The 25,966-nt window shown below is 42.7% G+C and overlaps 1 protein-coding gene across 1 annotated transcript in view; it reads left to right on the plus strand.

Annotated features, from left to right (window-relative positions):
- Positions 1 to 25,966, plus strand: part of AASS (aminoadipate-semialdehyde synthase) — a 118,271-nt gene that overhangs the window by 87,395 nt on the left and 4,910 nt on the right. Inside the window, exons 14-23 of the mRNA XM_056573796.1 lie at positions 120 to 241; positions 6,086 to 6,215; positions 8,138 to 8,248; positions 9,177 to 9,285; positions 10,243 to 10,383; positions 11,882 to 12,049; positions 15,199 to 15,294; positions 17,154 to 17,269; positions 19,224 to 19,312; positions 24,984 to 25,160. Of these exons, the coding sequence (XP_056429771.1) occupies positions 120 to 241; positions 6,086 to 6,215; positions 8,138 to 8,248; positions 9,177 to 9,285; positions 10,243 to 10,383; positions 11,882 to 12,049; positions 15,199 to 15,294; positions 17,154 to 17,269; positions 19,224 to 19,312; positions 24,984 to 25,160 (1,259 nt within the window). The remainder of the gene's footprint in view (positions 1 to 119; positions 242 to 6,085; positions 6,216 to 8,137; positions 8,249 to 9,176; positions 9,286 to 10,242; positions 10,384 to 11,881; positions 12,050 to 15,198; positions 15,295 to 17,153; positions 17,270 to 19,223; positions 19,313 to 24,983; positions 25,161 to 25,966) is intronic.

Below are 25,966 nucleotides of genomic sequence, written 5' to 3' on the forward strand. Positions count from 1 at the left end.
TAACCCCTTTTAAGGAAATGTGGACACACATTGCTTTAAATAACAATTGTGATGGGGTCACTTAGTTTACCTTTTGTACCTTGTTGTATATGAAGCATAATATATTATTTACTTGCCAGAGAGTATGCCCAGCTTATGACTGTAAGCTCAAAGAAGAGGATTCTGGTGCTTGGATCCGGCTATGTTTCAGAACCTGTCATAAGTTATCTTACTAGAGATCGGAATGTTGAAGTTACTGCAGGTATTCATGAGTATTGTAAACTATTCATATCATGTTCTTATCTAGTATTTTATGAGACAGTAAATGGTATGTCCGTATGTCAAGTATCTTTAAAAATATATTAAGTTTATCATCTTGTATGGTGTTTTAGGCTGCATTATTTAACCCCTTTAGGTCCAGGCCAATTAAATTTTTGCATTTTCGTTTTTTCCTCCTCGCCTTCTTAAAATCATAACTCTCTTATATTTCCATCCACAGACCTATATGAGGCTTGCTTTTGGCGTCACCAACTTAACTTTGTAATGACATCACTTATTTTACCATAAAATGTACGGCGCAACCCAAAAGATATTATTATTTATGTGGGAAAATTGAAAAGAAAACCGCAATTTAGCAAATTTTGGAATGTTTTTTTTTTTTTTTTTTTTTTTCACGGTGTACACTGTATGGTAAAAATGACAGGTTTTCTTTATTCTGTGGGTTAATTCGATTAAAATGATACTCATGTTATGATTTTCTATAATTGTACTGCTTAAAAAAAATCTCATACTATTTTAACAAAATTAGTATGTTTGAAATTGCCCTATTTTGACCACCTATAATTTTCTCATTTTTCCGTATTCCGTTGCGCCGTGATCTTCAGTTTTTATCAGTACCACTTTTGCTTAGGTTTTACTTTTTTATAATTTTTTTTATAATATTTGGGGGGAATAAAATGTGACAAAAATGCAGCAATTTTGGATATTTTTTATTGTTTTACGTTTATGCCGTTCACCGTACATGATGATTAACAATATATTTTGATATTTAATTTTTTTCATATGTTTATTAATTTTTTTTAAGCTTTTTGGTAAAATGGGAAAAACGGATGATTTACGTTTTTATTGGGGGAGGAGATTTTATCAGATTTTTTTACATTTTTTTAATTTATTTATTTTTTAAATTTTTTTTTTTTTTTTTTACATTTCAATAGTCTCCATAGGGGACTATTTATAGCAATCATTCAATTGCTAATACTGTTCAGTGCTATGCATAGGGCATAGCACTGATCAGTGTTATCAGTCATCTTCTGCTCTGGTCTGCTCGATATTCACACATACTGTGTACACTGGATTTTACATTTTATGCTGTTTAACCCCTTAACGACGAAGGACGTAAATTTATGTCCTGGTGAGGTGGTACTTAACGCACCAGGACGTACATGTACGTCCTAAGCATAACCGCGGGCATCGGAGCGATGCCCGGATCGCTCCCAGGGACCCACAGCCAGGGACCCGCCGATAATGGCGGACATCCGCGATACCGCGGATGTCTGCCATTAACCCCTCAGATGCCGTGATCAATAAAGATCACGGCATCTGCAGCATCACGGTCACTTAAATGGATGATCGGATTGCCCGCAGCGCTGCCGCGGCGATCCGATCATCCAGCACGGCAGCCGGAGGTCCCCTCAGACCAGAGCAGAAGATGACCGATAATACTGATCAGTGCTATGTTCTATGCATAGCACTAAACAGTATTAGCAATCGAATGATTGCTATAAATAGTCCCCTATGGGGACTATTAAAGTGTAAAAATAAAAGTTAAAAAAAATGTGAAAAACCCCCTCCCCCAATAAAAAATTTAAATTGTCCCATTTTCCCGATTTCACCCCTAAAAAGTGTTAAAAATTCTTTTTTATATACATATTTGGTATCGCCACGTGCGTAAATATCTGAACTATTAAAATAAAATATTAATGATACCGTATGGTGAACGTAAAAAAAAAAAAAGTCCAAAATAGCTGCTTTTTTATAGAATTTTATTCCAAAAAAAATTAATAAAAAATGTATTAAGTTTTATATAAGCAAATATGGTATCAATTAAAAGAACAGATCACGGCGCAAAAAAATCAGCCCTCATACCGCCGCCTATACGGAAAAATGAAAAAGTTATAGGTCTCCAAAATAGGGGGATCCTAAACGTACTAATTTGGTTAAAAGTTTTTTTTTTTTTTTAAGCGCAACAGTAATAGAAAAGTACGTTATCATGGGTATCATTTTAATCGTATTGACCCAAAGAATAAATAACACATGTCATTTTTACCGTAAATTTTACGGCATGAAAACGAAACCTTCCAAAATTAGCAAAATTGCGGTTTTCTTTTTAATTTCCCCACACAAATAGTATTTTTTTTGGTGGCGCCATACATTTTATGGTAAAGTGAGTGATGGCATTACAACGGACAACTGGTCGCGCAAAAAACAAGCCCTCATACTAGTCTGTGGATGAAAATATATAAGAGTTACGATTTTTTGAAGGCAAGGAGGAAAAAACGAAAACGTCCTTAACCTCTTAAGGACGCAGGGCGTATGGATACGCCCTGCATTCCGAGTCCTTAAGGACGCAGGGCGTATCCATACGCCCGTGGGAAATCCGGTCCCCACCGCTAGCCGGTTTGGGACCGGAGCCGGATGCCTGCTGAAATCATTCAGCAGGCACCCTGGCACATCGCCCAGGGGGGTCCTGAGACCCCCCCATGTCGGCGATCGGAGAAAATCGCATGTCAATTCAGACATGCGATTTTCTCCAATTCCGGGCTGATCGGGTCTCTGGTGACCCGATCACCCGGAAAATAGGGCTGATCGGAGTTGTCAGCAACAACCCCGATCAACCCAAAGGATTGGAGTGAGATCGCAAAGCTGCGATCTACTCCTATCCCCTGCCATTACTCAGAACGGAGTTCTGACCAATGGCAGCGCAGGACAGGGGGTTGCCATGGCAACCCCCCGTTCTGCCCGCCCCTGGATGTCAAGGGGCTCTGGAAAGAAGATGGAGGCCGTACCTGCAGGAGAAGATGCCTGGGGACCTGGGATCTTCGCTGGAGCCTGCAGGATCCTGATCAGGTAGGGAATCCACAGTGGGGGGGGGGGGGGGGGGGATTGAAAGTGAAAGTAAATCGATCTTTACTGTGGCAACCACTAGGGGGGGCCAAACTGCAACTCCCAGCATGCCCAGAGAGCCAAAGGCTGTCTGGGCATGCTGGGAGTTGTAGTTTTGCAACATCTGGAGGGTCACAGTTTGGAGACCACTGTTACAGGGGTGCCCAAACAGTAGCCCTCCAGATGTTGCCAAACTACAACTCTCAGCATGCCTAGACTGCCCAGGCATGCTGGGAGTTGTAGTTCTGTAACATCTGTCCCTTCAGATTTAGCAATTTTCATGACATTTTTGAAAATTGCTGCTCTACTTTGAAGCTCTCTAATTTTTCAAAAAGCAAAAATATGTCCATTTTATGATGCCAACATAAAGGAGACATATTGTATTTGTGAATAAAAATAACATTTATTTGGAATATCCATTTTCCTTACAATTAGAGAGCTTCAAAGTTAGAAAAATGCAACATTTTCAAAATTTTCATGAAATTTTGGGATTTTTCACCAAAAAAGGATGCAAGTAACGCCAAAAATTTACCACCAAAATAAAGTAGAATATGTCACGAAAAAACCATCTCAGAATCAGAATATTCGGTAAAAGCGTTTTCGCGTTATTAATTTGTAAAGTGACGGTGGTCAGAATTGCGAAAAAGGGCTCAGTCCTTAAGGTGAAAAAGGGCTGCGTCCTTAAGGGGTTAAGGCCCAAATGGGCTGCGTCCTTAAGGGGTTAAATAAATAGATGAACACAGTATCACAGCTGAACATAGCTTGGGCCAGTAGAGTTAATATATTCAAGTATATTTAAAAAATAAAAATCTGTAGCATATTTCTGAGCCAACTGTCGGAGGTAAATATTGGGCAACACAGTGCATCCCATATTTTGGAAGGCTTCAGATTCTATGGGCTGTGTCCTTTCTTCCTGGTGTCGCTAGTAGCTTGCAGCTTTCCCACTGTTACACACCAAAATCCACAGGATTGGTCATGGGTCAGATCACTTGGGGATTCCGCTCCAATCACGAGAATGTGGGTACTGTGTTCCCCCAAGTGATTAAATATAGCCACGTACAGCACTTGACACATTCTAGACAGCCTTTACATTCAGTGGCGGGACACAGGACCACCATTCTCATGATTGTGGGGGGGTCCCCATTTGTGGACCCCAAGGAGACAGACATATATCACCTCTTCTATGGGTAGATCTTAATTGTTGATCTTGAGACACATTATGCACATTGGCCCTTATTTACTAAGAGTGGAGTGTAGGTTTCTTTGTGGGTTTTAATTCCCTACAATTTATTTTCCACAGTATTTACTAAGGTTTTCCTACATTTTCCACTTTTCCCTACACTTTGCTTTTTTACACATGCTCTGATCTGTAGGGTTTTCCTCAGCTCAAATCCACCACATTATGTGTGGAAACCTTAGTACATATGTTGGGTTTTTGTGAAAATGTCGGGAACACGCCCCTTTTTCGGGGTTTATTAGCAAAATGGAGAGTTAGTCAGGGTTTTTTCAATTCTGGGGCAAATTTGGGTGCAAAATCTGGTGCAGACAGAATTTCTGGCATACAATCTGACATGCATACAATCTGGTGCAGACAGAATTTCTGGCATACAATCTAAATGAGGGCCATTATGTATTTACTTAATAGTAAAACAGTTGAATGTGTTTTCCCACTTTTACACACTTGTTTTTTTTTTTTTTTTTTTTTTTTTTAATCCACATCATCTCTTTAAAGTATTTATTTAATTTATGCAAGTTATTGTAACAAACACCACCAATATGGCGGGAAAACGTAAGACTCCCGACACAAACATACAACCACCCATACACGCACGCATCATACTTCCCGGCACCCCCCCCCCCCCCCCCCCCAACCCAGCCCCAAAACATAATGGGCAAGAACGCCTCAAATCGACCTACTGAGTCATCCTGGTCGGCGAGTCAGCCGAGACATCTAGCAACAGCCATGGGGTCCATGCCTTCTCAAATTTCTTAGGGCATTTACGACTCAGGTAGAGAGCCTGGTATAACGGAACATACTTATTTACCAAAGTTGTCCAACGAGATAGGGGGGGGGGGGGGGGACGTGTCCTTCCACGTCATGACTACCACCTTACAGGCACAAAACAGGAAGCGAATCAGCAAGTGTCTTTTTTTATCCATATAATAACCCATAAATAAGAAGGTAGAAAAACCCATTGCAAAAAAAGCAGACCAGAATATATGTACACTGATGTTCAGATGTGGACATAAGCTTTAAAGGGTTGTCTGTGGGGTGTAAAAATGTTTATCTGCCACGCTGAAGCTCAGCTAATAAATTGCCACAGTGGTGTCCCGCTTTAGTCCTGGAGTGGGTGATCTGGCCATTTCTTGGGGTGACGCATCACCAGAAAGTACCAGTGAGCGGGAACTGTGAGCATCAGACTGGCAGCTGCCGAGGCTTATTTTTTTTATCATTTTTTTTGTCTTATTTATAATTTTCTGTAACAAAAAGCAAGATTCAAAATAGGCAGCAACAAGACCTCAACAGTGTAAGAAAGAATGGCCAAAAATAAACTGTTCATACGGTATGGTAGATAGTACAGTATACACAGATATCTGCAGCAGTTGGTGCATGTGGATATGGGAAACACTGCACTTTAATACAAATTTGAGTAATCAGATGAAACATCTGTTTTTTGAGAATAAAGCCTTAGAACTTTATACAGTATAGCAACTGGGGTGTTATACACTAAACAAGAGCTCCACAGTGTCGCTAACATGCACTATACAATACATAATATATATATAGGTATAATATTCAACTCTAATTCACCCTACTGTGTTATAGGCACTGGCCATACAGTATGATTAATTGTTTTAGGACATGTACATGTAGTGCATTAAAATGTCTTATTCCATGTGGACTACAAAGTTGAAGTGGTTGAGATAACATTTTGTTTTCCAGTGTCCATGATTAAAGATCAAGTGGATCATTTATCAAAGAAGTATAACAACACAACCCCACTGGAGATGGACGTCTTCAGGAGTGAAGAGAAACTGTCTTCTTTAATCAAGAAACATCAGCTTGTTATCAGGTTACTGTAGCTATTTTTACAATGTTTGTTAGGAAAGTAATAATGCCATACTTGCTCTACATGGCCAAAAGTATGTGGACACCCCTCCTAAGTTTAGGTGTTCCAACTGCAACCATTATGCACACGTACATTAAACCAAGCACATAGCCATGTGGTCTCCATAGACCAACATTGGTAAAAGTATGGGTGGCACTAAAGTTCAGTGACTTTAAATGTGATGCTATCATTGGAAGCCATCCTTGCAAAATCATAGAGCAGGGTCACTGAATGCTATAGTGCAAAGCGCCTATGCTCGGTTGTATCAGTCAGTGCATCAAGCTGTTTCTGGAGCCGACACCAGCACAAGAACGGAGCATCCAGAATTTTGTAAAATGGTTTGTTATAGCTATATTTACGCTCGTCATGAATGGGATGCTCAGCAAACTTTTATATAGGCATGAGGGTAAGGTGTCTGCATACTTTTCTTTATATAGTGCATGTCCTTCAAATTTACTGTCTTTAAGCAGAGCACATGTACTGTGTACATCACTGAGAAGGGGATTTCCAGTACATTAGTTCTCATCCCCTATCCACAGGATTAAGAATATGTGTCTGATCATGCGGATCTGACTGCTGGGACACTCTGCAATCTCCTGCCCGGCACCCTGGCTGGGAGAGCTGAAAATACACAATCTCTGGCTCTCCCATAGAGATACATAGAGGGGGCTTGTCGGCCACCATGCATGAAGAGAGCTAGGGTGCTGGGCAGGAGATTGCGGGATAAGAACTTATGTACCGGAGTTCCCCTTGAAAGACTATACTAATCCATATGGAATATGGGCAACTTTGGGCATGGCTAACACCTGCTTTCTTAACTATGCCATTGTTTGAATTCAATATAGTAACTTTGCAACACTTCCCATCATCTTGGAGTTTGTTGTTCCAGTACTGTCTTAATAGTTTGTCAATTTAATTTATCTTTGTCAGCTGTGATGCTTCTCAAATTATTGGAATTCTTGCAGTTGCTGTGCAAATACTGCTCTGTGTACTTTTTTTTTCTTTCCTCCTAGTAATTGGTTGACCATTTTCCTGGTGTAGCTCAGGATTTCTTGTGTTTTCCTCCTCTTTTAGAAACATGACTACAATGATTTAAGATTATCTTAAAGGAAACAGTCCAGGATTGTTTATATTTTTGCTTGTATAGTGCAGTAGAGGCTTTTGTGTATACCTGTTTTAGCTGATGTGGCATGCACAGGTTGTCTGTCATTTCCTATTACCCTGTTGATATGGTTTTTCTAATACTGCTTACATGTCCCATGATACCTCTGGCTTTGCAGAGGTGAGGGGGGGGGGGTGAAGTTTTCTCACTTTGCTTGTAGAGTTATATCTAAGAGCAGCAAGTGATAGATCAGTGACACAGAACTTTTGTTTCCCGTATGCTGTAGAGTGTTATGAGCTGCTGCAGCAGCATGTCTTATTTACTCACTGTAATCGTAGCGGTTACACACAGGTAAGCAGTGTTGGGCTGCATCACACAGGACACACTACAGAATCTCTGTACCTGTACAAGGATGTTGAGGCTGGACGGGTAGGGCTTTGAGCTGCCAGGGGAAATCTGTTTTGATGTAATCATGTAGTTCACAGTATGTCAGGTGACAAAGGACAGATTACTTTGCACATAATGCCATTTCCTGGTAGTCAAACTGGAGATCACATGACCTAGCTACTGTAATAAAATGAAATGTATGCATGCAGCTGAGCTTAGATGAAACATGATTCTGAGGAATAGTGAGGCGTTAACATTATGTGGGCAAAAAAAAATAAAAAATAATTCTGTGGAAATGATTTCCTATGCTTGGTGGTCTGATGCAAATAAATTTGGCCCTGTTCAGCAATATCTCAGCACTTGTCGCTTACCCTTGTGTCTGTTTCACACAATCTAGTTTACTGCCTTATTCTGCGCATCCATTAGTGGCAAAGAAATGCATTAAAAATAAGGTGAACCTGGTAACTGCCAGCTACTTGACACCCTCCATGAGAGAACTCCAGCAAAGGTAGGATGTGTTTCTGCTTTCCTTATATTACAATGAAATTAAATTTAAATAAATAAAACATTTACAAAAACAAGAGACACGTATAACTTGTCCTAGCAAGTTGACTTTCTTGGCTAGAAAAGTGCATTTGTTTTGCTATTTGAAGATTTGTCTAATGTTCTATTTTCCTTGCGTTGCCTACTTCATCAGTAGGTAAGTATCCATACTTGTGCCTAGAACAGTGCTGACTGCCTCATAGTAATCTGCTACTCATGGGTGTTCTTGTCTAAACCGTTATTTTGTTTCCCATTTATGCTCTATGTGGATGTATTTAAAAAGTCTACTTGTTGCTTAGATTGACACATTGCAGCTGAGAAATGTGCAGCAAAACTGCACACTATTTACTGCTAATTTCTATTATTTTGTGGCAAGCAGAGTTGAAGCAACTAGTTTTTAAGGGTTCCTCCTATACTTGCGTGGAACCACAGCGATTAACAGTAAACAGTGTATAGTCTTACCGCACACTACATGGCACTATCCTGCTGCGGTTATGTGAACTGAGCCACATAGTTCTTTTCTTCAGCATCTTCTGCTTGTCAGTTGCTTATTTTTACAGTTTTTACAATCAGATTTCCTTGATGCCATTAAGGTGGGTTGCAGCATTGAGTACTGGAATATAACGTATCATTGTGACATGCCGAGCCTTGAAGCTCTGAGTATTATTTTCTTTATCATGCATACACAACAGAAAATTCATATTTTTTCAGAATTCCTGGTAACTTTTGTTTGTGCTGTCAAAGAATTTTTATTTTTTTTATCTTAAATATATGAGTCCTTGAGCACCTACAAGAGAGTCCTCTCAATTATTTCTAGCACTTCTTGTATAAAAGAGGTATTACTAGGCAGTGGGAAGTGTGAGTAGTTATATTTTTTTAATATTTGTTTGTAGTGCGGAGGATGCTGGTATCACAATTGCCGGTGAAATGGGTTTGGATCCAGGTCTTGACCATATGTTGGCTATGGAATGCTTTGATAAAGCTAAAGATGTTGGAGCAAAGGTAATCGTTAAGATACAATTACATAACTGACTGGCTTCTCTTGCAGGTTACTAAGTATCAAAAAAATAAAAATAAAATAGGAATATATAGAAGCAAATAATTTGCTAATGTTACTTTTGCAAAAATGGCAGCCCCGAATGAACACTGAAATAATTAAAGAGTAGCTCCCACCATCCTTTTTTTTTTTTTCTGTCCCTGCCTGTTGCCCATCTATCCCTAACCCCTTCCCTGCCCTTAATTGTTTTTTTTTACTATCTTAGAAATGGCTTTTTGTCTGCCTGGAAGTGTGCTCACTTACCAGGCAGAGTTCCCCAGCAGGCATGGCGTCACTGATGCCTGCAGGGGGCCGACTTCCGCCCTTAGCTCATCTATACAGGGTGCCTCCAGCTTTTTCACCACTAGAACTCCCAGCTTGCCCTGACATCTGTTGGCTGTCAGGGCATGCTGGGAGTTTAGTGGTGAAAACAATAACGGTGTTGAAAACAATATGACTCCATGGCCGCGGCCGCCGCGCGATACGCTCCCACCCGAAAAAGACATACCCAAGTGCAGGACAGTGGCGGCAGCAGCAGCGCAGCTTTGAATAGCAGCAGCTGTGCGTATATGCCAGGAGCGAACGCAGCCTGACTGAATTAGGACCAATTGCACCGGCAGTCATCGGTCCTAATTCAGTCCTGACATAACGGCAGGCTGCAGACGGCCACTAGGAGGGAGACCCCTAGTGGCCGGTTTTCAAATGTAAAATAAACCATTTTAATATAAAAAAAAAAAAATAATGAATCTATATTAGAGATATGTTGTAGTAAAGAAGTACAAGAACATAAAAAAAAGAAAAATGGTGACAGTGCCCATTTATGTTTTTGTTTTTTTTGCCGGACATGCTTAAAGAAGTCTGAGGGAAAAAAAAAGTTGTGCAGCATGCTGTCTCTGCTGATAACAATGTCCTGTTTTCTGCAGGTGGAATCCTACATATCTTTTTGTGGCGGTCTTCCAGCCCCTGAGTGTTCTGACAACCCACTGAGATATAAGTTCAGCTGGAGCCCTCTGGGTGTTCTCCTTAACACAATACAACCTGCCACCTATTTAAAGAATGGAGAGGTAAGTGAAATTCAGGTCTTTACCCATACATGAAAAAAGGTTGCAGCAGCCCTCTTGGTCAAAATATAGAGACTGTTAGCGCACTTTTTGATCAAAATGTGTCCCCTCTCCACCACATAAAGGTGGCCTCACTTCGGATCCCATACATTTATATATTGAGAGATGCCATGGTATATTAGGCAGAAATATGAATGACATACGGTTCCTATCAATTTCAGGTAAAGATGAAGAAAAAATAATTTTGTTTCTCAGTAAATCTAAAAATATAATGGTGGCCAAAAAATGCATTTTGTTTTAGCAGTGCACACTGCTATGAGGAAGGGGGTATCAAGGAGGGGGGGTCAGTGCACAATGGTATCAAGGAGGGGGGGTCAGTGCACAATGGTATCAAGGAGGGGGGTCAGTGCACACTGGTATCAAGGAGGGGGGGTCAGTGCACACTGGTATCAAGGAGGGGGGGTCAGTGCACACTGGTATCAAGGAGGGGGGGGTCAGTGCACACTGGTATCAAGGAGGGGGGGTCAGTGCACACTGGTATCAAGGAGGGGGGGTCAGTGCACAATGGTATCAAGGAGGGGGGGGGGGTCAGTGCACAATGGTATCAAGGAGGGGGGGTCAGTGCACAATGGTATCAAGGAGGGGGGGTCAGTGCACACTGGTATCAAGTAGGGGGGGTCAGTGCACACTGGTATCAAGGAGGGGGGTCAGTGCACAATGGTATCAAGGAGGGGGTGTCAGTGCACACTGGTATCAAGGAGGGGGGGTCAGTGCACAATGGTATCAAGGAGGGGGGGTCAGTGCACACTGGTATCAAGGAGGGGGTGTCAGTGCACACTGGTATCAAGGAGGGGGGATCAGTGCACAATGGTATCAAGGAGGGGGTGTCAGTGCACACTGGTATCAAGGAGGGGGTGTCAGTGCACACTTGTATCAAGGAGGGGGTGTCAGTGCACAATGGTATCAAGGAGGGGGTGTCAGTGCACAATGGTATCAAGGAGGGGGTGTCAGTGCACACTGGTATCAAGGAGGGGGTGTCAGTGCACACTGGTATCAAGGAGGGGGGGGTCAGTGCACAATGGTATCAAGGAGGGGGTGTCAGTGCACACTGGTATCAAGGAGGGGGTGTCAGTGCACACTGGTATCAAGGAGGGGGTGTCGGTGCACACTGGTATCAAGGAGGGGGTGTTAGCAGGGTGTGAGGCCTTAAGTTTTCCTAGCTGTTTTTTACATTTATATATGTCAAGTGCCTTGTACTTGATGACACACTACTTGATATAACCTCTACCTAAGTAACATACATTAAGCCATCCTTTTTTTTTTCTTTTCTTTTTTCCTCTAGATCTTTAATATCTTATATTAAAAATAGGCATTATAAAACACAAGTGAATGAGCCTAACTCCGATACAGTACATGACACATTTGCTGCTTCTGGTTGCTAGATGTTTTCACAGGTTATTCACATTGCTTGTCATTTGTAATTCATCTATTCTTCTCTTAGATTGTTAATATTGCAGCTGGGGGTGCACTTCTTGAGTCTGTCACAAACATGGACTGGTTTCCTGGCTTAAATTTAGAAGGCTTCTCCAACAGGGATAGTACAAAATATGCTGAACCCTATGGGATTCACTCAGCGCATACCTTAATGAGAGGAACACTGAGATATAAGGTAAGATACAAGGTAATCTCTTCTGTGCTGAATATACACATTGGGGCAGATTTACTATTCCATATGGACAAAGATTGTGGTGTAATTTGCACCAAAACGTACATGACCCGCGACACATTTATTTGTGTCTCCCATAACAAAGGGGTATGTATAGCTTTACAGAGGGGGGCATGGTTTGCTTGTTACTCTATGGGACACAAAATGTGCCAAAATTGTGGTGTAACATTTTGGAGTGAAGTAAAGAGACTAATAGTTGGATTTAAAATAGACTAGATAGTGTTATTATGCGCCAGATTTACCAACAGTCTTAAATTCTCCAGATGTATCACAGTGGCACAGACTGGCTAAGGCCATCTTCACATTGTGGAATGTCTGCATGGAAAATTTCCGTGTAGACATTCCACAACAGCGGATCGCTGGCAGAACATACTGGTGCTAGGACCACTCGGAAATGAGCCGTCTCATAGATGGCAATGCATTTCCTTGCAGAATCCATGAAAACATTAAACATGTCAGAATCAGGATTTCCGCGGTAGATGCTGCTGCCGCGGAAATTCTACATTGTGAAAAGAGCAGCAGAATCCCATTGAAATAATGGGAGTCTGCTGCTGCGACATGTTCGTGCGGAATTCCGCACAGACATTCTACCGTGTGAAAAGGGCCTAAGACAGAGACGGTGTTAGTAGGTCTGGGACATCGGATATTTGTTGCATAATCTGTACTGAAGTTCTTCAAAAAGGTTCAGTGCATTGTAAGTAAAGGGGGTAAGTACTAAAACATGATGGGGGAGATTTATCAAGACCTGTGCAGAGGAAAACTTTCCCAGTTGCCCATAGCAACCAATCAGATTGCTTCTTTTTCATTTCTCAGAGGCCTTCTTAAAAATGAAAGAGACAATCTGATTGGTTGCTATGGGCAACTGGGCAAGATTTCCTCTGCACAGGTCTTGATAAATCTCCCCCATGTTTGTCATAGTTAATGTAGCACTAATGCAGTTGAAAGTAATGTATATATTTTAGGTGTCCTTTGACGTCCATCTGGCTGGTATATGTTGCTGCAACAAAAAGGTTATAAATAGCATTTTAGACTGTGATTCCATCCCACAAAAGTAAAGAGGTATACATTTGCCGCATACTTTTATTTATTTAGTACATGAATATGGCAGCCTATAGTTGATGCATTGCATCTGTCACAGGCATCCAGTAAACAGATCGTGAGCATTTCAATAGATTTTAGATCTATAGGTGATGAATGTGTTATACCTGTTCATCACCCATGGGCAATACTGGCATCTATTTAGGGCAATGTTTCCCATCTAGGGTGCCTCCAGCTGTTGCAAAACTACAACTCCCAGCATGCACGGACAGCCGTTGGCTGTCCGGGCATGCTGGGAGTTGTAGTTTTGAAACAGCTGGAGGCACCCTGGTGGGAAACACTGGTTTAGGGTATACTGAATGAAAAAACTGTTTAGATAGTTCATGATGTATACCTTAGATTATAGATAATAGTTTATGGATGCCACTGTAAGGCTAGGTTCAAACTGAAGAAAAATTCTGATAGACAGCAATGTATTCCTCGCAGCTTCCACCTAAAGAGTGACCAAGATCATTCCTTCGGTGGCGGAATCTCAGCGGCAGGAACGGCAATGGGATTCTGCTGAGTCTGAATTTCCGTGCAAGAGGATTAACACTCGGAAATTCAGTGTGAATCCCAGTGTATATTCAAAACCTAAAATATTTTATGTGAACAGGGTCTTCATAGCATAAGTGTGTGGACTATTTCAGATAAGCTTCGCATTAAGGAACAATGTAAGAATTCCTGTATGAAATGCAGCCAACACATGTGGTAGTGGAGTGCTTTACCTATACTTCATCAATAATTGTTTTAGTTTTTTTTTCTTTTTTTCCAGTTTATAGTACATAAAGAGAAAATTTGAGCATTAAACGTAATAACAAGTGTAATGACACGTTAACATTAAAGTTGTAGAACAGCATTTTCTATTTTTATATACATTGAGACAGATATGCTAGAGGCAGATAATACCAGCAAAAGACAAGTCTAAATGAGCCCTGAATTTATAATACAGCACAAGTCTTTGTGAAATAGTAAACTTAAAATAGGCAGTATAAGAGTATGTTCACACTGCGGAACTGTAGCTGAATCTCCACTCGCAGAATTCAGCAAGCGGAGATTCAGCCTGGCAGCCGGTGGTGGCGGTAGGACCGTGCGGCACTGCGCCGTCACCATTGACGGCTATGCAGTGCTCGCGGAATTGTCCGCCGCTGAGATTCCACATTGTGAACGGGTCTTGCGGAAGACCCATTCACACAGATGCTAACGTTCACTGGGCGGAATTTTACTCGCGGAATTCCGTGAACATACCCTAAGGAAGCTCCAGATGTTCTACACAGGCTTAGGCTGGGTTCACACAACATTTTTTTTTATTTTATTTTGCAATACAGTTCCTGTATATGTTTTCAGTTTGAAAACCGTACGGAACCGTATTGAAAACCGTACGGAACCGTATTGAAAAGCGTATGTATTGACTCTCCATTAAAAACCGTATGCCAAAAGATGCATCCTTTTGTGTCTGTTTTTCATCCCGTACGGTTTTGTCAGTTTTTTTTCCCGTTCCCAAAACCATTGCCTATGACGGTTTTTGGTCTGTGTGAAAAAACGTATTAAAATGTGTGCTTTTTTTTGTTGTTTTTTTTTTTTTTGTAACATGGGAGTCAATGAGAACCGTACAGAACCGTATGTGCATACAGTGCCATGTGGTTTTCACCATACAGTTTTTGACTTTGCACAGTTTTTTTTTAATTGGAATTTCAAACAAACAAGTGAAACTTTATTCATAATGGAGTGAAAAGTTAAAAACGTATAAGTTTTTTCTTTAAAAACGGATGCAACCGAACATCATTTTTCATACTGTATACGGATTAAAATTTGTACACATGTTTTGATACAGTTTAGTCAGGTTTTGAGGAATCCGTTTTTTTTATGAAAAACCTGATACGGGAACTGTATTGCAAAAACGTGGTGTGAACCCAGCCTTAGTAAATCTGACCCTTTTATCTTTCATTTAGAGACAACAACACTGGTGAACCTTGATGTTTTCCATTACAATACATGCATTTTTCTTCTTGCAGGGATTTGCTAAAGCAATGAGTGGGTTTGTGAAGTTGGGATTAATAAATGCTGATCCCTGTCCATTGCTAGCTAAAGATACACCATTAATAACATGGGTAAGTGAATTTCATGGGAAAGTGAATATGAATCTTATGTTGTCTGAAGACTTTTCAGAGAGAAGATAGATGCTTGGCAAAATTTTAGTGTTTGTGATCCAACATTTGTGGACTGTGGACATTGATTCTTTCAGTGTATTGCATAAATAATGTATCATTTGTTTCATAATTTTACCCTTGTATATGTACTGAGGTAAAACCGATGTGCTAAGTATCACAATAATGACCTATATTTGTCAATTTGCCAGAAACACAAACTGTCTGGTTTTGCCCATGACAACCAATCACAGCTCAGCTTTCATATTACCAGAGCTTGATAAGATATAAAAGCTGAGATGTGATTGGTTACTATGAGTAAAACCAGACTTTTTTTATTTTCAAACAGATTAATAAATCTGGGCTAATGTTGGCGAATAATTGGAATGTTTACATGCATATCATTTAACCCCTTAATGACTCAGCCCATTTGGACCTTAAGGACTAAGACAATGAAATGTTTACGTTTTCGTTTTTTCCTCCTCCCCTTCAAAAAATCATAACTTTTATATTTTCATCCACAGAATAGTATGAGGGCTTGTTTTTTGCGCGACCAGTTGTCCGTTATAATGCCATCACTCACTTTACCATAAAATGTATGGCGCAACCAAAAAAATACTATTTGTGTGGGGAAATTAAAAAGAAAACCGCAATTTTGCAAATTTTGGAAGGTTTTGTTTTCACGCCGTACAATTTATGGTAAAAGTGACATGTGTTTTTTATTCTTTGGGTCAATACGATTAAAATGATACCCATGATTATACACTTTTCTATTACTGTTGCGCTTAAAAAAAATTGCAAACTTTTTAACCAAATTCGTATGTTTAAAATCCCCCTATTTTGAAGACCTATAACTTTTTCATTTTTCCGTATATGCGGCCTTATGAGGGCTCATTTTTTGCGCCGTGATCTGTACTTTTTATTAATACCATATTTGCTTATACAAAACTTTTATTACATTTTTTATAAATTTTTTTGGGAATAAAATGTTATAAAAAAAGCAGCTATTTTGGACTTTTTTTTTTTTTACGTTCACATTGTTCACCGTATGGGATCATTTACATTTTATTTTAATAGTTCGGATATTTACGCACGCGGCGATACCAAATATGCATCTAAAAAACATTTTTTACACTTTTTGCAGGTAAAATAGGGAAAATGGGACAATTTACGTTTTTATTGGGGGAGGGTGTTTTTCACATGTTTTTTACTTTATTTTTTTACTTTTACTTTTATTTTTACACTCTTATAGTCCCCATAGGGGACTATTTATAGCAACCATTCGATTGCTAATCCTGTTCAGTGCTATGTATAGGACACAGCACTGATCAGGGTTATCGGTCATCTTCTGCTCTGGTCTGCGGGAAGGCAGATCAGAGCAGAAGACTCCTGGAAGGCAGCGGAGCCAGGTGAGGGGACCTCCATCTGCTGTGCAGGATGATCGGATTGCCGCGGCAGCGCTGCGGCCGATCCGATCATCCTGTTAAGTGACCGCGATGCTGCAGATGCTGTGATCTGTATTGATGACGGCATCTGAGGGGTTAATGGTGGACATCCGCGGGATCGCGGGTGTCCGCCATTACCGGCAGGTCCCTGGCTGCGATCCACAGCCGGGACCTGCCGCGCATGATGCCGGCATCGCTCCGATGCCCGCGGTTATGCTCAGGACGTAAATGTACGTCCTGGTGCGTTAAGTACCACATCACCAGGACGTACATTTACGACCTGCGTCGTTAAGGGGTTAATGGTCACTTATATCCTGTATGAATGTAACTGGGTGAAACCACAATGCCTAACATGTATCTACATACTTCAATATATAGAAGGAGCTCCTCTGCCATCTGCTAAAGATTCCAGTCACAAGCAGTGTGGACCATGTTAAAGAAGCTGTGTATAATAAAGTAGGGAAGGATGACAGAAACATGGAGGTTGTCCAGTGGTAAGAGCTGTGCTTTCTAGTTCAATGTAATGTTTCTGTTTGAAGAGTAATGCATGGGCTTTAACCATACTGGGTTACTGGATTGCAGGTAGCACATAATGGCCCTTATTTACTAAGAGTGGAATGTAGGTTTCTTTTTGGATTTTAATTCCCTACAATTTATTTTCCACGGTATTTACTAAGGTTTCCCTACATTTTCCACTTTCCCTACACTTTGCTTTTATTACCCATGCTCTGATCTGTCTGGTTTTCCTCAGCTCAAATCCACCACATTTTCTGTGGAAACCTTAGTAAATATGTTGTTTGTTTGTGAAAATGTCAGGAATATGCCCCTTTTAAGCGACCACGCCCCTTTTTGGGTTTTGTTCGCAAAATGGAGAGTTAGTCAGGTTTTTCCAATTCTGGTGCAAATTCTGGCGCAATATGACGCAGACGTAATTTCTGGCACAATGCGACAGAATCTGGCGCTCAACCTGACAAAACATGTCGGGTTTGCAATAGTAAATGAGGGCCAATATGTAGTTGTAAGGAGATCTGATCCCATGGAGGTAAATTATTTTTTACATGTCAATTCATTACATGCCATGTATAAAGTGATATAAGTTAGCAGATTATAATAGAGGAGTACCAATAAACTTACCTTGTCCTCCTGTTGTCTCTCTGGCCTCTGATGTATTTTTTATTTTTATTTTATTATTTTTATTTTTAAGTCAGATCTTTTATTATTATTATTTTTTTTTTTACATTTACATACAGAAAAAACACAATCCCAATGTGGTGATCTTTTTTAAGGTGACCGCAATGGCCATTAGCATACTGCAGCAGTGTCATTCTGTTCAGACACTGTTGCTGCAGCCAGCAATTGGCTGTCACGAACACCTGACACATTGTCTCTACAAAATTATGATGTAGCTCTGTTTAGTTGAACATGAAGTGCTCGTTCACATCCATACAACAGCAGTATGCCGGGAGATTAGTTCAAAAAGTACATAGACAATGTAGTCAGAAGTATGTAATTTTTGGCTATGCTTTGTCTCCTGTACAACTATCTGATATCTTTGTGATATAGAGAAGTTCTGCACTCACTTCTGTATTACAAAAAAATCGTATAGGAACTCATACTTCCTAGAAGTATATTAGTGATGTATGGTGTGCAATAGGTCTACATGTGTATACACCTTTTGTTGGTGTGTTGTTTTTTTTTTATAGTTTATATAATTTTACATATTAACATAGGTACAAAGGTTTGTGGTACAGATGTGAACTTACCATTAGGGAGTAATATATCATTCCCTGCACAAGAGCAGAATGGCAAATATCAAAATGTTGCTCAATGTCTTATTCTTTGTAAAAATTTTGCGCAAAAACAGGCCATGCGTAATTTTGACACTCTGCACTGGCGTAAGAGAGGATAAATTTCCCCCTAAGGGTAGGGTCACACCTAACGGATCCACAGTATATTTTACACTGCCTCCCATGTCCTGCACGCAGCAGCAATCCAGCACTACGAGCAGCCACACAGGGACGAGCGAGTCACCGTACGCGGACATCGCAGAGTGGCCACGTCTAAGTACACTGCACATGTGCACCGCGACTCAACTCGTCCCTGTGTTGGGGCTTTTAGTGGATCTGTTATGTGTGACCCTACCCTAAATGTCATAATTAGGGTTGCTGCATATTTCTATAGTAAGATTCGCTGAACCTGAATGGCATGATTTTACCTTCACTTCATTTAATCTTGTAAAAGTTGTTCCACTTTTTAGGTTCCAAATCCTCAGAGAAGCCTGGAATGAGACAGTCCAGAGTATCATCCTAGATTTCTTAGGGGAATAGGCACATCTGGAAAGCAGACCAACTCTTTACAACTTGATGAATTGACAGCTGTACATTCCCTCTTCTCTGGTCATAATGCCAAGTTGTAATTGTAACAGCAGGTTTTGTTTTGTCTGTACAGGTTTGGATTAATTAGTGATGAACCAGTGCCTGTAGCAGATTCCATTGTTGGAGCTCTAGCTAAACATTTGGAGATGATGCTTTCTTTTGGTAGGTTTGGCTTTGCTTAACTCCATCCTATGTTAAAGTTTAGTGTACATTCACATGTACAGGATCTGCTGCATATTTTGCTGCACATTTTCTACAGCTGATTTTGCTACAATTGATTTCAATGGGTAGCAAAATCAGCTGCAGAAAATATGCAGCAGATCCTGTACGTGTGGACATACCCTAACAGTTAAAGCGCTCCTGTCATATGTCATAAAAAAGTAATAATAATAATTAAAAAAAAACACAAGGCTTACATAGCCTAGTATGGCTGTGCTGTTTATTTTCTTTTTTCTGACTTTAAGCGCTCATTTTGGCCTTGAAGAAACAGCAAGTTTCCTTTTTTGTGTTTTCACGTTCGGCTCCATTGGGGGACACAGGAACCGTGGGTATATCTTGCTGACACTAGGCATTAATGAAAAAAGAAGTCGGCTCCCCCCGGCAAGATATACTGCACACTGACTCTGAGCTAATCTGTTTTTAGCTTAGTGTCCTAGGAGGCAGACGCAGGCTTGGAGCTCTACAGACCTGGTCTTTTTTTTATTATTTTCTAGTCTTATAGAGTTTAGACTTTTCTCTCCTTTGTTATTTTTTCTAGGTTGGGGTGACAGGATCATGGCGCTGCCTGATTCCCCCCCCCCCAACTTGCGAAGGAAGGGCATGGTCCATAGAGTATGGTCCTTTAACCCTTGCTCGCCACCGACCAGCACTTTAAGGATGTACCTTGGGTACGGGTCACCTAGGGCCTCTGCTCGCCCCGCTTCCTGAAGCCTGGTATGATGCAGCTGGCACATGGCTGGTCGAAGACTTCAGGGGTGAGTATATGGGACATCTCCTTAGGTAAGTATACTGTCCCCTCTAACCCTGACCTCTAATTATAGGGCACCCCCATTCTGGGCTTGTGGTCGCTTTGCAGCTGCCTGCTGCTCCTGTGGCCACCCTCTTACCTGGGACAGCCTGCACCAAGACTATTATTTCACATCTGGGCAGTATGAAGGGGCTGTCTCTGAGCCCTGCTGCCTTTGCCGCTGCCTTTCTATTGCCGAGTGTCTGATCTCTGCTGACCGCGGACTTTCTGTTTAATCCTGGCTGCTGTCTGGAGTCCACTGGCAGGCTCCCAACTCTCCCACGACCCGAGGCATGGGTAGCGGGCGTCACGGCCGGCGGGCGTTCATAAATTTAGCCCGTGGCTTTGGCCTGATCTCGGCCGCGAGTAGCTCCGCCCACCGCTTCTCCACACGCTACAGGCGCTTCCAATCCCATTCCAGCAGGGGTCACCAGTCTCCTCCCTCTGATTCCTTTAGCCTACCAGAGGCCCTGGAGCTCCGGCGAGGGGGGGTTTGGGAAGAGAGTCACATGCTCTGCATCTGAGCGCGCTTGAGCTGCTTCGGGATATCGGCAATTCACCTCACCGTAGGTCTGACCGATTCGTTGCCGCATCTAGCTAGGCTGTTGCTGCAAGCTACGCCTGTGACCGCAGACTGCTCCTGCTGAGGCTTCTCCTGTCGCTGCAAGCTGCTCCTGCTGTCGCTGCAAGCTGCTCCTGCTGTCGCTGCAAGCTGCTCCTGTTGCTGCAAGCTGTTCCTGTCACTGCAAGCTGTTCCTGTCACTGCAAGCTGATCCTGTTGTGGGACTTCTGCGACTTCAGGACACAGAAACCTGGATGCGCTTGTTCCTTTTCTTTTGTCTCTGGGATAGCTGACTTATCTGTTTTGCATGTCCGTACCCAGCTCTGAACCCTCTAACAGACCAGCGACCTCTGCTTTGGTCACTTACTATGCTTGCACAGGATGTAAAGTTAAATTGCCAGGTGGTTTGGCCGAGTCCACCTGTCCTGCCTGCTCAGCCACACGTCCCAATCCTCCCGCCCAGGATAGCCCCATGGACCATGTGGTCTCTGACCCTCCTCCGGTTTGGTCTTCACTGTCTCAGAAGATCTCTGATCTGGCGCAGTTTTCCAAAGACGTGGCTACTGCCTTGAAGCAATTCCTCCTTGCATCCTCCTTCTCGGGAGGCGAGTTTGGCGTTCTCAGGCGGCCGACTCTCTCACAGGCATCCCAGGGTCATTTATTCTGATTCCTCCCCTGAACGTAGGTTTCCTTGCCGCTCCTGCTCCCGATCCCCATCTTCTAGGCAGCGCTCTCGCGGTCGCTCCCCTAGGGGCCGTTCCCGATCTCCAGCCCACCATACCAGATATGTATCGCCTAGATCCGGAACCTCCACTAGTTGTTCCCGGTCTCCAGGGGAACTGGTGAATTCTGACTCGGATCCGCAATCGGAATCTGAAGAGCTGTCATCCATGGACAGCTTGGTGTCGGCTGTCAGGGACACCTTTCACCTACAGGACCCTGGAACTTCGGATCCTGCTCCTGAAGTTTCCTTCCACCGCACTCACCGCTCTCCCAAGGTCTTCAATTCTTATAAGGAGTTTGATGACCTGCTGGAGACTGCCTGGAAGCATCCGGAGAAACACTTCCAAGGGTCAAAACGATTGAAGGCTAGGTTTCCATTTACCCAGGACCTGGTCTCTAAATGGACCGCCCCGCCTTTAGTGGACCCTCCAGTCTCTCGCTTATCCAAATCCACTACCCTACCTCTGGCCAAAGCGGCTTCTTTCAAGGACCCGGTGGACAAGCGGATTGAAAATTTGGCGAAATACGCCTTTGAGGCAGTTGGCTCATTCTTACTGCCGGCCTTTGCCGCAACTTGGGTGTCCAAAGCCCTGTCGGCCTGGGCCTCTCAACTTCGCCAAGTTGTTTTATCAGGGGCTCCTCCTGATGGTCTGGCTGACATTGCACTCGAGATCTCCAATGCTGGCGATTATTTATGTCAGGCTTCCTTGGAATCTGCACGCTGTGCTGTGCGCTGTCCGGTTCGAATTCAAACAGACAACGCCACGACTGTGGCTTACATCAATCGGCAAGGGGGCACTCGCTGCCATGGCCGAGGTGTCCAAGATTCTGATCTGGGCAGAACGCCAGGTTCCCTCCATATCGACGATCTACATTCCAAGGGTGGAAAACTGGGAAGCGGACTTTCTAAGTCGCTCCTCTCCGACCCCGGGGAGTGGTCTCTCCACCCGGAAGTGTTCGCGACCATTTGCGACCGCTGGGGGACTCCGGACGTGGACCTCTTTGCGTCCCCCCTGAACCACCAGGTTCCAACCTTCGTGGCAAAGTCCGGCGATCCTCTGGCTCTGGCCTTGGACGTGTTGGTCGTTCCCTGGTCACAGTTTGCCCTTCCTTACCTTTTCCCTCTGCTTCCCCTTCTGCCCAGGGTGCTGAGGAAGTTCAAGGTGGAAGGCATTTCGGCAATTCTGGTGGCGCCGGATTGGCCCCGGTGCTCGTGGTTCGCCAACGTAGTCTGTCTCGCAGCAGATGTTCCCTTTTGGCTTCCGGATCGGCCCGACTTCCTCTCTTTGCCACCCCAATTCACTGTTGCTGCGTTTGACAGCATGGCAGGTGAATCCACGGTGTTAAGGGCTCAAGGTTTCTCTGCCAGAGTCATTCACACTATGCTTAGGGCACGTAAACAGTCCTCTGCTAGGATTTACCACAGGACCTGGCGGGCCTATTGTCGGTGGTGCGAGGCCTGTTCTCTGTCTCCGGTTCGTTTTTCTTTACTGAAACTGCTTGCGTTTTTACAGTCTGGGCTGGAAACACGTTTGGCACTCAGTTCCCTCAAGAGGCAGGTGTCTGCGCTTTCCATTCTTTTTCAGTGCCCCCTGGCTTCTAATTCTCATGTTCGTCCCTTCCTCCAGGGGGTAGCCATGAGATTCCTCCCTTCAGGTCTCCTACTCCACCTTGCGACCTCAATTTGGTTCGAGGCGCCTTGCAAATAGCCCCATTTGAGCCTCTCCGGGATATCTCTCTCGGTTTCCTTTCTTGGAAGGTGTCCTTTCTCATTGCCGTGACTTCCATCTGGAGGGTGTCGGAGCTGGAGGCTCTCCCCTGCTGTCCCTCCTTTCTGGTTCTTCACCAAGACAAGGCCGTGCTCCGGCCAGTGCCTTCCTTTCTTCTAAAGTTGGTCCTCATATGAAAGAGGATATTGTCCTTCCCTCCTTCTGCCCAGCTCCATCTCATCCTAGGGAGCACTCTCTTTACAACCTGGATGTAGTCAGAGCCTTATGCGTTTACCGGTTTACCTCTCGGCCACCTCTTCTCTCAGACGTTCTGATTCGCTGTTCGTCACTCCGGAAGGCCAACGCAAGGGTTTGCCAGCTTCTAAGGCGGCCATCTCCCAGTTGATCCGGTCAGCCATTTCAGAGGCCTATTGTTCTCAGGGGAAGACTTCCCCCCCCCCCCCCCCCTCCTTCCGGGTTAAGGCCCACTCCACTCGCTCTGTTGGGGCCTCTTGGGCGTTCTTCAACAAGGCCTCGGCCCTGCAGGTGTGTAAGGTGGCCACTTGGTCTTCCGTGCACACGTTCACAAAGTTTTACCAGGTGCATACTTCTGCATCTGCTGATGCCAGTTTGGGGCGTAAGATGCTGCAGGCGACGGTGGCGTTGCCAATGGCCTGAATTCTGGTTGGTCTTGCTTTCCCACCCCGAGGACTTTTTTGCTACGTCCCAAGTTTCCTGTGTCCCCCAATGGAGCCGAAAGAAGAAAGGAGATTTTTTTAAGACTTACCATAAAATCTCTTTCTCGGAGGATCCATTGGGAGACACAGCTCCCACCCTGTTGGTTCTTAGGGTCGGTTGCCTGTCAGTCAGTTGGTTCATTTGTTTTGGCTGGGCCTTTCTCGGACTATTGTGGTATTTTCGGTTCCTCCTACTGTTTTGGGACTAAAACCAATTAGCTCCGAGTCAGTTGGTGGGGTATATCCAGCCGGGAGAAGCCAACTTCTTTTTTCATTAATGTCTAGTGTCAGCAAGATATACCCACGGTTCCGGTGTCCCCCAATGGATCCTCCGAGAAAGCGATTTCTCGGTAAGTCTAGAAATATCTCCTTTTTCTCCGTGACTTTAAAGAGACATAACTTTTTTTTTTCCATCTACAGACCCAAATGAGGGCTTGCTTTTTGCGTGAACAATTATACTTTTGTAATCACATCTTTCGTTTTACCATAAAATCTAAGGCGCAACCTTAGATTTTATTTAATATATTTTCTAGAAGTGTACTAGCAGCCATTACTTACAGTCTATGAAGCAAGCGCAGCTGCTCAGAATGTAAATATACGTCTTGGTACATTAAAGGAGTATTCCAATTATTGGTGGTTATCCTCTATCTATAGGATGAGGCATAACACCTGATCTGTGCAAGCCGACCTCTGGGACCTTCACCAATCCTGAGAATGGAGACAAAATTGTCCCCAGAATGAATGATGTTCTCATAATGATGAATGGGAATATAGGATGCACATGTCTATCATTCATTTCAGTCCCTGTTCTCAGGATCAGTTGGGGTTTAAATAAATATTTAATGTAATCCATGATTGGTGTACTGTACCATGGCTCCTCCATGTTTGGCTGCATGCTTTTACACACTTTTTTACAACCAGTTCATGTTGCCTTCAACAAGCTGTTTTTTCATGAGACACAGTCCTATAAAGAAATATGTGCAATCAGGCACCCCAGATCATGCTTTACCTGTAACAATAAAGAATTATTCCATTAAGTTACTATTCAGTCCACTGACTTGTAACTGCAGTTACAGGTACTTTTTTTTCCTCTCAGGTCCTGGAGAGCGTGATATGATTGTCATGAGAAACGATGTGGAAATCAGGCATCCATCTGGACATCTGGAGTCCAAAAACATTAGCTTGGTTGTTTATGGAGAGGTCAATGGCTACTCTGCTATGGCAAAAACCGTGGGATACCCGACAGCAATTGCTGCCAAAATGGTTTTGGATGGTGGGTAGTACACAGTGTATTCTCGAAATAAATAAAATAAAAAAAAGCATAATCATTTATCTTGGTACACTGCTCAATATCCATTGTGTCTTCTGTAAAATTATCCAGTATATCATTATTAAAACTTTTTTTTTATCTTATGTCATGAAATAGAACAAGACAGCCCAAACTGCTAAGAGCACTGAATGTTCTGTAATGCCTAGCCTATATACAGAAATCTTCTGAGAAATGGCAGCTGCCTTTGAGTAGGCTAAATGTATATACAAATAATTTAGATGACTTATTGTAATTCCTAAGCAAAACTTAGTGTTGCTGTCATTTAGTAAAATTTTTGACGAGTCATCCAGAGGTGTAAAAAAAAAAAAAATAAATAAATAAATAAAAAAAATAATCCTGAGAACTGCAGTGATCGTGAGGTGTAGCCAGGAAAAACGTGCGGCAGAACTCTTTTCTCCCCAGCAAACTGCCTAATTCAGTGGAACTCAACTAGTGCCATCCAGAAAGTAATAGTGAGACCTGGTGCGATCTAAACTTTTGACATGTTCTGATGACATGTCAAAATTTTTTCTAAATAAATACTTTAACTGCTTAAAGGCACATCCCATTTTGGCCTTAAAGGGGTACTCCAGTGGAAAACAATGATGTGTTTTTTATCAGCTGGCATCAGAAAGTTAAACAGATTTGTAAATTACTTCTATTTAAAAATCTTAATCCAGTACTTATCAGCTGCTGTATGGTCCAAAGAACGTGCTCTCTGCTGACACCTCTGTACATGTCGCAAACTTCCAGAGCTAGAGCAAATCCCC

Source organism: Hyla sarda, chromosome 4, assembly GCF_029499605.1.
Source record: "Hyla sarda isolate aHylSar1 chromosome 4, aHylSar1.hap1, whole genome shotgun sequence".
NCBI classification, from domain to species: domain Eukaryota; kingdom Metazoa; phylum Chordata; class Amphibia; order Anura; family Hylidae; genus Hyla; species Hyla sarda.